Below are 13,323 nucleotides of genomic sequence, written 5' to 3' on the forward strand. Positions count from 1 at the left end.
ATTTGGACTTTTAGAACTCGAGATATGGGCTGAACACTGAACAGTGTCTGGGATGCAGGACAGATTCGGACTTCTTCGTTGTTGCTACAATTTGGACTTGAAAACGGCCTTGTTAAATCTTGGGCTCCTCATGAAAGTTGTAGGCCTATATCTTACCTTTCCATCCATATAATGTAGACCTAAATCCGAGATCTACAGCTCCAGATATGACCTGATTACCGAACAATGTTCCAGTTTGGACTACACCAACATCTCTTTTCTAAGTTTGGCCATCTCTTTGTCCTTTCAATTTCAGTACTTCAACTCATCAATCAATTCTTTCATTTATGTGATAGGCCTGCATTTAAGATGAACATTTACCATAAATTAAAGGTATCTTATATTATTAGATATGTTATTATAAAACATGCTTTAGTTAAGGAGTTATTGATACTTCAAGTGCAAAATGATGATATAAAACCTTGATAAAAATGCACTTTTAAGTACTAATCAAGTGTCCCTCATCACTAATGTTATAAACAAAAGCTATTTCTAGCCTAGTCAGGTAGTGTTTATCATGTTCTTAAAGTTTTTTTTTAATTTTTTTAAGTTATGAATTAATATTTTTTTATATTTTTGAATTCTTTTGATGTATTACTATTAAAAATAAAAAAATATATATTATGTATAACACATGTATTATAGTACTTCTTTTTTTAACAAAACATTAATTAGAATGATATTATGTTTGGATTGATTACAAAGCTAATTTAAGATGATTCTTGAATTGTTAAACTTATGACATCTAGAAAAAATTCTTCTGATAATAGATTTGATATAGGATGGGAACATGGTATAGATATTGAATTGTTGAACCATGTATTTTAAGATGCTTGAATTATGCATGAATTTTTATTTGAACCATGAATTTTTATATGAACCATGTATTTTAAGGTGCTTGAACTATGTATGAAAAAAAAATTCCTTATGATTTTACGATTTTATGAACCGTTTTTACGATCCGACTTTATTTTGTATTTTCTGTGCCTTGTCAAAAATGCATTTTTGACAACCTTGGCTATAGGCATTACTTGTGAATTAATTTTATGTTCAAAATTATTTTCCCTAACAAAAATAATGTTTCTCATTTTTTTAATAGAAGGTTTCTTGTTACTGGTATGGTCATATCTAGCTGCATTTTTCTATATCTAGCCAAAATTTACAGAATAAAATAAAAAATGGTAGGGGGTGGCCGCCAATGCCATTAGCGCTACCGCCAATGTTGTTGGTGGGCCTGGTTGTGATGTATGCACAAATATATCATCATTGGCATTGTCCAAAATAGCCAAGGGAGAGGTTTTTGCCCCGGCACAATAATGCCTAAAACTATTGGTAACCATTGGCGAGGCTACTGCCTCACACTAGTGACTACACAACAATAGTCTTGATTGTTGCTGCTAGCGATGCTACTGATGATGGGTAGTCTGCGTAATACCAAAAATAAAAGGTAGATTTATGATTCTTCTCATGATGCTAGTACGCTATTACAATAGGGTACTTTTAGACATAATTGTGATTTTATCCCTATACATATAAAATACTGACTTTATATCAAAATTGAAACCCTAAATTAAATTATTTTAGAATTATTTTTTCTAATTAGATTAGGACTGAATTAAAGTATTTAAAAAATTGATTTTTTAAATATTCTAATTGGATTATTTTAGAAAAAAAAACATTTTAAAATAAAAAGAGATTTTAAGTCGGAAAATTTTATTTAATTGATAGTTTAGAATGTTTATAAGGATTTTTAATATGATTAGTTTTCTTATTAAATCTTGAAAAATAGTTTTTGAATAAAATATATATTATATAAAATTTGAAAAATTATCAAATTGAGTTTGATTTAATATTTTAAAATGTTATAAATATTACTTTAAAATTGCACGTAAAGCCAATAATTAGAACTAAAGCATGAAATATATGTAGGTATGTATATTAATATGTTTTTATACATGATTGATGATTATGGACATCTAAAGGTCAATTTGATTGTATTTTTTTTTTATTGTTGAATGGTTGTAATATTAAATACGGCGTGTTTGTCCTGTCTTTTCTCTATTTTTCTTTTGGATTGTAAAATTATTTTCTTATCCAATTCCTCTCGAATGTAACCCAAGGTTTCTTATATAATGATATAAATATTATGTAATTTAGAAATGTAAGAATTTTGATAAGAATATTATTTTTTAATTAAAAACGAAGAAACAACGACAAAAAAGGATATAATTGTGTTGCTCACAAGGACTTGAACACCTAATTCCCTTTAATAGCTCGAGGAAATTAGTTAGATATATCTATAACCATCTAATTACAATGACATGCTAGGTGTAATAGGCTGAAATCTTATAAAGCAATTTTATCTTTCCAATAATTTTATTGTTGTAAAATGGACTCTCTTTTTTTTTTTTTTTTGAAATTTTAATAGAGTTTTCCCTATACGGAAGCCCTACCTAAAATGGCCCAAGTCACAATTTACACTAAGATGGCGCCAGGTTCACTATCCATCAATTTCATCAAAAATATGATTACACACAACACACACACACACACACACAAATAACAAGATTACAACATTTCCTTGAATATATATATATCCCAACTTTTTGTTTTTTTCTTACAACCCGTTGGTATTACTAGCTTAACTACATATGGTAAGTTTATTTACACAACATTAACTAGTTTATAAAATTCTACATAGAATAAAATAACTAAAAAAGCTCTTCAGTATGATATCAATGTAAAGGTAATGGATGAGATATACCTATAAAATACTTAGAAACATAGAATATAGAATAATTATATGAGTATCCATTTCAACTAATAGCTTTATCAAACTCTAAAAATAACATAATATTAAGGGTCTTTTCATGAGCATATTTAATATATACCATGTTTCCAATTCATTTCATTTTGTTTATCAAATGATAATCCTCTTATCATTTCATTTTATTATACCACCACTTTCATGTGTAAAGTAATATTTTATTAATAAAGCATTCATTGATCCATTTCAATAATCATAAATAGTGTCTTAAGACACTCTTTAGCCCTCGCCATTACAGCCGGCTTAGTTTCCATATCCTAGCCCCTATTGCAACTAGCTTAATTTTCACATCATAGTCCTTGGTTTGCAATTGACTTATTTTTGCATGATATACACATTTCCATAACATCATTTACAATCATAGTACTCTCTTCACCGTTACAACCAATTTAGCTTTCACATCATACATACATTTCCATAACACACCTCATTACACACCACATAAGAGGTCCATGCATGCTAAACACATACATGGACCTCTTATGAAGTGTGTTCCTTTTACTGCAGGTTTTACTTTCAATGTCCTCCCTAAATTCTAAAAGAATAATTCAAATTAGTACAAAATTTTCTTTGGTGCATTCATTAGTTCTCCTTAATTACAAACAATAATTTGATTTCAAAATATTATTAGACTTTACAAGGACCTTTCTACCATGGAAAACTAAGTAGCTCGATAACATTTTGTTTAAGACGAGGTTTTTTTTTTCCAGAAAGATACATGAAAGCATAAAATACCATGAAATAATTATAACAAATGCATGTATCAACATAGCTACTCATATTTAATAAAGATATAAGAAATATTTGACATCTTTATTCTCATCTATGAGCATATTGAATCTACGTTAAATTTTCAACATGATGCATTCTTCTTAATAATTTATGAACTCTCTCTTTTTATTTCTTACACATAATGAATTACGGTCGTCATACTTATAATAATTTCCCCATTCTCAATCCTATTTCTTAGTTAAAATCATCACTTAAAAGTTTTAACTTCATCGTATTCATGACAGAGTCATATTCAATCCTTATTCATGATTTAACTTAATCACCTCCATAATATCTTATGGGTGTCGAAATCGAGCAAATTTAAACCCTTAAAATTAATGATTTTTAATATAAATTAAAGAATCTTAAATCCTTTGTTTTCCTATACAAAAACATATATATATAAAAATAAGGACACATAACAAACATATGATAAAAGATCTCTTATGCATTCATCCTCGTCATGAATGTAAAGTGACCCATAAGAATTCAATGATTAAACAAGTGAGTGAAACCTCATAAATAGTATATGGTAGTCTAAAAAGCTGATTCAAAGTAAATATAAGTAGTTAAGAGGTAAATAAGTATCAAGTAGTGCAAATATCACATAGGATCCTAATTGTCAAAGTGGAGTAAGTTTTAGAATCATATCACAGTTCCTCAAACACAACTTTATAACCATACAAGTAGGTAAGAACAACAATTATCATCATTGAAAACTCACATTTGATGGTTATTTATTCTAAATAGAGATATACTCTTACAAACATAACAAACAACAAGAAGGAGATAACATACAAGCATGGATTAAATATATCAAAGAAAAAACAATCTTGGACGAGTAACAATCGAATTACATAATTGATGAATAAGAATACAACAACGATGACAAGAATATAAGCATAATGTTGAATATAATAAAAACTTAAGAAAACAACATGATATGTAAAAAGCCTGGGATAAAAAGATTGCCTTATTTCATATAAAAAACATGAGCTTGTTTCAATCTTCAAAGGCATTATAGTTGAACCACATCTCATGACTTCTAAAAAATCTCAAAAAAATCACTAGAAAACAAAAATTTAATATGACACTATTGTAAAAGAGGTGAAAGCATACTTAAAAAATTATGAAAACTAAACCAAAAATAGTAGTGGTGTGTGAAGATAAGGCGATGCGTGTGATAATGCATAGATTCCTAAATCGGCAAAGCTAGAAGTTGGCAGGCCATAATCTAATCTAACTATTGACGAGGACAATATTTTTCACTATTAGCCAATGATGGCAAATCAAATGTCAAGTTGACTTAGTTTTCTCTTTTTTTAGAAGAGCTACTTCGACAAATGGTAACTTATGGCTGATCTTTTTTTTTTTAATATTGTTGTGATTTAGATTAAATTGTGATTCCTATGGTGATTGGAGCTTTGATTGTAGAGCAATGATTTTGACTTGATGAAGAAGGGTCTGATTCGATCATATGGTGATTTAGTTTGATCTTGAGGTGTAGAAGTAGTGTTTTGCGTTTTTAGAGTGATTATAGGTGATGGTGAAAGGGGAGGAAAGAAAAATAAAAAAAGACAAGAAAAGAAAGTAAGAAGAAAAGAGAGGAAAAGAAAAAAGTCACTCCTAAATTCCTTCAAATAAGGTTAAGAGATAAATTGGTAGGATGCTTTTTTATTCTCCAAACATATTTCAAAATATATTCTTTAAGGTATTTCCACCTACCTTTTGTAATGTTTGATGGAAAGATTGGAATATTTTCCTATAATATCTGATAGTCCAGTAACAACTGTTTTTTAAAGTATTTTTTGCTTGTAAATATATGGACATAATATTTTTTTATTATTAAAAAGTTATTTTTTAACTTCAATATATCAAAACAATTCAAAAATAAAAAAAATTCAAATAAATTTTTTTAAAAGTTATGAAATACAATTTCAACCGTAAATTTTCAGCCCAAGAAATATTTCGAATAATATCTGCATGAACAAAAAAAGAATACAAGATTCTCTTGTCTTTTAAGCATATTATAATGAATAGTTCTTGAGATATTTTTTTGATTGGATCTTTTTCTTTTATCTTCCGTAACTAATGCAGGATATTTTTGTGCACAATCTATATTGGTTCTCACTTCCGTAACTAATGAATGGTTCTTGAGATATGTCGATCTCTTTAGTTTTGCAATATAGAAATACCATAATACTGCCAGTGCAAATACATCCAAAAGCCCATATGACAAGATTAAACAAGGTAGAACAAACCTTGTCAATTTTACAACAAAAATATTCTTTGAAATTTGAATCTTCTTCTCAAACAAGATCTTTTGTTAGACTCACTTCACAAAAAATGCTAAATTTCCTACAAAAATAACATCTTTTCTTGTAGAAGAAAAGGTGTGCAATTCAGATGAAAAACATGTATGAAAACCTTGAAAAAGTTGATGGAGGTACTGAAGGAAAATGAAACAAGAACTGAGAGTATGGGAATTCAAATTATCACTTTGACTACAATAACAGAACCATGCCCTCTCCCATTCCGAAGATGGAGGTACTGAAGGCTAACATCATATGACTGCAGATTAGCACATCTATGACACATTACCAAATGGATCCACATCTCTGAACTCATGATTGATGGTTAAAAGACAATCAGTTCTAGTTATCATAAGGTAAGGATCACAATGAATATGAAACTGGCTGATTAAAAGACAATCAGTTCTGGCAGCGCGCACCATTGAGGCAAAACTGTGCGGGAGATTCATCGCATCGGGGCCTCAGTCCATAGCCAATGCAACCACAATGTGTGAGTAAGAGAATCTTCATCCAAATCAATATCTCCTTTCTTGAAACTCTGGAAACTTAATCTATGCGGAATGCATCATTTTGTGTCCTGAATGTTCCAATCATAATGTTGGGAAAGATAACCATACAAGCCATAAACAGTGTGAACTGCAATAACACAAGAGTGATCAGGCAGTCTCCACATGTAAATTATTGTGTACATCCATAAGCAGGAAGAGAAAAAAAATGAACAATCTAAGATGTACCAGAAGAGGAAGGGTCAAAAAACTCCAAATTGGCCACAAAGAAAAGGAAAACCTAAGTGAGTTCAGAAACAGAATAAGTGGTCTAAACATAAGTGATAGAACTCAGTTAATTGAAAAACTGAAATGCACAATAGTTACTCTTACAAGCAAAAGGAGACAAGCCCCAATAGGGTAACTAATGGCAGAGTGGATATACTTGAGAGCTCCCATTTTTCATCGAACCTCCTGACACTCCAGGCAAACATAATTGTATATAAGAAGATAAGAATGTTCAAACCAACACCCACCATCCCAAGGTATAAAGGCAATCTGCATGGGAATTTCTTGAAAGATTAGACACCAGAGAAATTGAATAATATGGGTAGCTAATATTTTGCAATATAATATACAAGGAAAAAAAAAAGTTGCAGTCACGTCACTGCAAAAACAGAGATCTTTTTTAGTCACACGCATTATCCATATGTTGAATTTGAAAAATACGCAGTCACTTAGCTGCAAATACAGAGATCTTTTTAGTCACATGCATTATCCACATGTTGAATTAGTCTTTGGTTACTAAAATGATCAGATTCCATCACATATTTGTAAGTTACTGTGAGAATTCAATTAAACTGGCCTCTAAAAATACCAAGCGCAGGCAAAGTTAAGGCTGGTTCTTAAGAACGATCAGCTGGTAGGCAAATAAGTTCCATACAGAGGCAGCAATACATATATCCATAGGAATTGAGTGTTCTACACACATGCAAGCAGAAAATCATAATAAGAAGAATATGTATTTTATTTATTAAATTTATTTTCTTTCTGAGAATTCCATGTTTAGATTTATTTAGTACTCAATATCAAAAATAACTATTTTCCTATTTCCTTTATTTCAGTATAAAAGAGCCTATGCAGGAGAGTAATCAGTTAGTGGAGAGTTTGAGAGCCATTGAAGTTCTAAACTATTGTTTGCTTTCACTATTTTTTCTTGAGAAATTTCGGTGTCAAGCTTTCATCTAAAATATATTTTTATTGCTGCTGGTTTGTTCTTAGTGTTTGCTGCACCATTTTGCCCTGAAGAATAGGCAAAAACCTTGGGTGTAGGTAGGCGTTGAATACAGTTAAAATTCATTCATATTCAAAAGGAAATAGGACCGCCACTGTCACTAAGTGAATTGTGCCATAACCCCCCTTAGAACAAATTCACACAGCAGATATAAAAAAAAAGGCTAAAAACTAGTGGCTTCTGTGACATTAACCCATAGTGGTACGTACAACAAAGTTATAAGAAAACTCATTTGAAAACCTAATAATCTGAAGGCTGTTTCCAGGTTTACTCCAAGAAGTTCAGTTCACATTCCGGGCACACCCAAGAACTGATCCTCAACAAATTATTATTTCATGCCAATTGAATTCTCTGTAGCAGTACATAAAGCTAGTGAAGCTTCTCCATATTAAGCAGATTCATTCTATTGTTTATTGGCGAAACTGAACCTGGTTGACATCCACAAAACAGCCATAGTCTAAACCCATGAGAGTCAACTAAAAACATATTTCCCTTTATTTGACTCTATCCAAGAACATTCTCTTACACAAGCATTTTCAATAAATAAATTCTTTCCATGACTGAATTTAGGAATTTTCAGCATATGGTCACTCCATTTCATACAAGATTAGGTATTAATTTGTTATGCTATGTATGAAAGTTCAACACACAACATCTTGATGGTAAATGATGAAAGCCAACAATGGGAATTATATTTAATCATCAGATAAATCACCTCAATCATCCTGTAGTTTGATTTGCATCCTATGTTTTATAATTACAATTCACAGCCTCATTAGAAGGGTAACTGATTCTGATAAGTTTAAAGCAAAATGACCAAAGTAACCCCATATAAAGATAACTTCCAAACTGATTTCTTTCCAATCTGCAAAAAGTTGTCTTTTTCTTTGATTTCTCATCATTTCCAGCTTTCCCTAACCCCTCACTCTCTCTTTCTTTTGTCCTCTCTTTTCATTCTCCTCAACAGATTTGGCCTATCTTCTTTACTAGAGATCAGATCAGATCTCTCCATTTCTTAAGCTTTTGGGTTTTGATCTTGTATTTAGGATTATTTTCTTGCTTAAATGCTGTGTAGCTGCTGTTTTGTGATGGTGGAAGATACAGTAGAGGTGGCTGGTGTATTGCAGTGGAGGAAGGAGCAGAGGGGATGGTGAGGTGATATGTTGGTTCTGTGTACTGTAGAGGCTATCAAACCATTCTTGTTGAGCACTTCTCACTCAGGTGGCAAGTCTTTGATGCAAAATTAATTAGGAATGGAGAGGCCACTAGTCATTTTGTCTAATGTTTAAATGTAAGAGAGATTTTGGCTTGTAATTTTTTTTCACTTTTTAATATCAAATACAGCTTGGAATCAATTTTTTTTTCCCAGAGAATCAATGAGAATTGTAAAGGCATGAATTCAATGGTTCAACTACGAAATTTCTTTCTGAAAATAATTAAAACAAGCAGGTGTTTGCAGTGATTACAATCGAAATAGAAATGATTATTACTGTCGGGAATTTTTTGTTGAGCAGCCAATTGCTTTTCTCTTTTCCACAACATGAGATGATTGACTGTTCAGATTATAGTAGCTGCTGCTAAACAGCAAATCTAGGCAGACTCTATTTCTGGTGTGGTTATTTTACTTTAGGTCACATTTTGTTCATGAGATTCTTGGATTTGATTTTTTATATTATCCGTGAAAGTATAAAAATACATTTTAAGCACAGGGTAACTTGGTCATGAAATACTCTTAAGCATGTGATTAGTGGCACTTTTGTAATATTTGTTTTTTGGACAGAGATTGACATCAATTGCAATGTGTAAATGTGAAAGCATAGGGTGTTAAGTGTCATTCCAATATGGATACACAGTAGTTTATGAAATATGGAGATGCTAAATGTTGTTGCCATCAAACTAAAGGGTCATTGAGGTGATTTACCCTCTATTATTGAGGGAGTTTATGTTGGATGATTATTCTAGATTTTAAAAAATATGGAGATCCTATTGTATTTGGTGCATGTAAATAAAGAATATTACCTAGAGATTTAATAAACATTTAATATTGCTATTAGAACAAAATTGAGATGAGAATTGGTTCTCTAGTTTCATGATCTTATTGGTGGTTCTCCACTAGTTTGGTATCAAGGTGTAAAATCATGGTGGTTCGATTGGGCATGGCCTTTTGACCATTGGATTCACCCAGGATCTCTACTGCCACTTTTCTTGAAGAACCTAGTCATCTCTCCCCATACAGTATCTGTGTTAGCATCTAGGTTCCCATACAGTATCTGTGTTAGCATCTAGGTTCCAAACCTCCACTCCCAATAGTTTTTCTTAAAATCTACTTGGTTTGCACCCTTCATGCATCACCACCAAACCCTTGGAAGCATGTTTCTCTAATCCTTTCCCACTCCATCCTTTCTCATCACATCTAAAAGTGCCAGCCTAGTTGAGAGGCTATGGCTTCCATAGGGATGAATTTGGAATTCTTACATATAGGCTTGTGCCCCTTTATTGTGAGGAAGAAGTCCGTTTGGGTACAATTACCCCCTTTTTAAAAGTAGTGAAATGTGGTTCCCTCTTTTCAAATAGATGTTAGATAATACCAAATCATAGGACAAAGCAAGCTCTAGTATAACCTAACCATCCCCATTTCTACTACCATACCCATATCCTTCACACACCCCTTTTAAAACAGTAATTGTTGCTACTCACATGTCCATTCAAGTCTTCCCCAAGGAAAATCTTTTTTTCTTCATTACAGATCCCTTAAAGCAAAGCATATGCATCCAGTCCTAGTTGTGCGCATAGGCATTGTTGACATGGATCCTCTCCTTCCCTATTACTAGCTTCATGAAGATAATCCTATCCCTAAATCACTTCACTTCCACAACCTGATTGAGTTTAGGGATACTAGTGGACATTGTAGAACAAGATGATGAATGCAATGAAGATGGCATCAAAGAAAACTTGTTAACGGAAATAGAAATTGTGAAGATACGAGATGGGCATAATTGCAAGGATGAAGAATTTCAAGCAAAGGATCTTGTACAAAAGAAAAAATAAATAAATTGAAGATTCTATCATTGAAGTTTTCAAAGAAAAAAGGCTGATCACATTTAGTTCATTATTCCTCTTAAATTCAATATTGTAGCTGACAAGACTATCTTATTGCTAAAATTATTGTCACCATTAAACAAGAAAGAAAGGAATCAAGTGCAAGAATTTTACTTTGGGAAATGAAGTGCATGTGAGATTATGGAGTTCTTACTGCTATGACACTTCAAAACTAGAGATTGAGATTTTCCATCAAACGATGAGTGAATGGGACATGGAGAAGGATAACAGTGAAAATTAAGATTTGATTATTTAGGAACCTTAACTTTAAATGATTATTTAAGAATAGAAGTACTTATTAATTAGTACTCATATAAGAATTTAGTTTATTTTAGTTTCCCGTAAAAATTAAGACCAATTAATAGGTTTTCACATTTTATTTGGTTTGGCGCCTATGCCTAGACATTCAAAGACACTGAATGTTGATATCAGAATAGAGTTGAGATTTACTTGCAGAGAGTTCATTCTCTAATTTTGTTCTCTTAGTTTTGTGATCTTGCTATAGGTTTTAAACATCTGCTATTGACTATTCTTTTAATACAAGTGGTACTACAACCCCATTGAATGAGGATACAATTAAATTCAAATGAAGCCATTACTGCCATACATGTCTTACAATATCATTTTCTGCCCTTCTTAATTCTGGACTCAACGGACTAGAAAAAATAACCAAAGGAGTGAAGCACTCTAGCAAGCTTAGTTGCACAAGTTTCTAGTGCAAATTCTCAAAAAAAGAAAAAGAAAAAAAAAAGGACATGCAATGATTTATCACATTAGAGCCTTATCTCCAAGTTCAAGTATAAGATGATTCTGATACCTAACATACACATCTGAAATATCTAACTTCGTATGAATGTCTCCCCATTATGTGAGAAAATAAACCCCAAACACACCCCCAGAAGCACTACTTTACAAGGCTCGTTTTTATATCTGCGAGGATATCCTGCCATGCTTCAACCTTTTCCAATGCATGAATATCCGCATACACTTGAGAAATCTGAATCAAGTTTTTCAACATTTTCATCTTGAAATAGACCAAGACAACACGTTGAAAGAGAAAGAGATTGAATAAACATCTAAATGCGGCCTAGCTTAAACCATGTGGAAGCCTCTTTAGAAATATTAAGAAATGAAATACAGATGATCAAGAACACTTCCAATATTGATAGTCTTTCCCCTCAAGAATCGGGATTTAAGCAGATGACATTGAATAAGCATCTAAAAAGTGCAAAACATATTAGACAAACAAATGAAGGAAAATAGTAGTAGAAGAAGATTACAGAAAATGAATTTGATTACCTTCTAATCCGTTCGTCATGCCACAAAAGATAAATCAAATTGGAGCGTCTGTCGCCGAAGTAGATGATGAAAATTGCAGAAGCAATCCAAATTACATTTTCGACAATCTCAAGCCAAGGCCTAACTCGCTGATTAGGGGGCGAAAAGGGCTGTGCTCTTGAACAGGCATCATCCTCAAGATCATCACCACTTGAGGCATACCCTTGGCTATGTCTCTGCCTGATGTATCCACCGCCGCCAACTGGTGTCCCACCAGACATTTCAAAAGATAAATCAAATATGATAATAATCCTAAAAACCCAGAAAGAAGGAATGTGCCGGGTGGGTCACCCAATACCCATACCCAAGTAAGGAATTTTTACTTTGTCACCTACTCCTAATCCCACCGAATCTATCTATCTATCTATCTATCTATCTATCAAATCCAGTTCGTAATCTAAGAGAATAAAGACATGTGGGTTATTTTTTATGATGATTAAAAGAAATACTGTATGAAATTGTTTTCTTTATAGAAATAAAAAAGAAAAAAGGATGGAAAACAGGTCATGAATATAAAAGGGGAAATCGATTAGACCCATGTTATTTATGAAAGCTTAAAACATAAAATCAAAATGGAAAGTACATATATATATAGATAGAATATGAAAATAGATTCGAATTCTCAAGAATCTCTTCAAACAAGAGAGTGCAATGACTGAGATAAGGCCGGAAAAAAAAAAGTTGTAATAGAAGAAAAAGGGCAAGTTTGTGTAGTGTTTGCCAGAATTGATAGCGCGTCCGCCTTCGTGTGGGTGCAGATATTAGGTTGGCATGGCAGGAGGAAAAATGCTTAATAATTATTTTCCTCAATTAATAACAAAAAATAAAACTATTTTATAAATCTATAGAAATATTTATATACTAAGTTGCAAAATACATTAATTCTCTCAAAATATCCTAATAATAAATGAAATAAAATTTGAAATATATTGGCGATTAAAAATATTGATATTTCCTTTCCAATAAATCATATTACTATTGCTATTAATATTATTACTTTATTACTAAATATACTAAAGACAATGGGTTTTGTTGTTAATGTGAAATTTTTTTTTCATTTTAATTGGTCAAATTTTTTTAATGCAATTCTATCATTCTAAATTATATTAGCATGATTTATATATCTTTCTATTTCTATTTTCTTATAATTGTTTTTTT

At 31.6% G+C, this 13,323-nt stretch overlaps 1 protein-coding gene across 3 annotated transcripts; it reads right to left on the reverse strand.

The window, feature by feature from the left end:
* Window positions 1-6,097: 6,097 nt before the first annotated feature.
* Window positions 6,098-12,934, reverse strand: LOC18107689 (uncharacterized). 3 transcript variants are annotated; one of them, XM_024590598.2, is made up of 4 exons: window positions 12,127-12,934; window positions 6,828-6,908; window positions 6,684-6,735; window positions 6,098-6,585 (listed from the first exon to the last, which is right to left on the reverse strand). In XM_024590598.2, the coding sequence occupies exons 1-4, from the start codon at window positions 12,384-12,386 to the stop codon at window positions 6,496-6,498; spliced, it is 483 nt and encodes a 160-aa protein (XP_024446366.1). In that variant the 5' UTR covers window positions 12,387-12,934; the 3' UTR covers window positions 6,098-6,495. The 3 variants fall into 3 exon arrangements, with proteins under 3 accessions (XP_024446366.1, XP_024446365.1, XP_024446367.1); XM_024590597.2 differs by having other exon boundaries at window positions 6,828-6,992; window positions 12,127-12,929; XM_024590599.2 differs by lacking the exon at window positions 6,684-6,735 and having other exon boundaries at window positions 6,828-6,992; window positions 12,127-12,933.
* Window positions 12,935-13,323: the final 389 nt, after the last annotated feature.

This window comes from Populus trichocarpa, chromosome 18 (genome assembly GCF_000002775.5).
Source record: "Populus trichocarpa isolate Nisqually-1 chromosome 18, P.trichocarpa_v4.1, whole genome shotgun sequence".
In the NCBI taxonomy this organism is placed as follows: domain Eukaryota; kingdom Viridiplantae; phylum Streptophyta; class Magnoliopsida; order Malpighiales; family Salicaceae; genus Populus; species Populus trichocarpa.

Coding starts and splice junctions, on each gene's coding strand:
- LOC18107689 (XM_024590597.2), bottom strand. CDS start 12,386: ATGTCTGGTGGGACACCAGTTGGCGGCGGTGGATACATCAGGCAGAGA. Junction 6,993..12,126: donor CATGACGAACGGATTAGAAG/GTAATCAAATTC, acceptor ATTCCCATGCAG/ATTGCCTTTATACCTTGGGA. Junction 6,586..6,683: donor TTTTGACCCTTCCTCTTCTG/GTACATCTTAGA, acceptor GTGTTATTGCAG/TTCACACTGTTTATGGCTTG.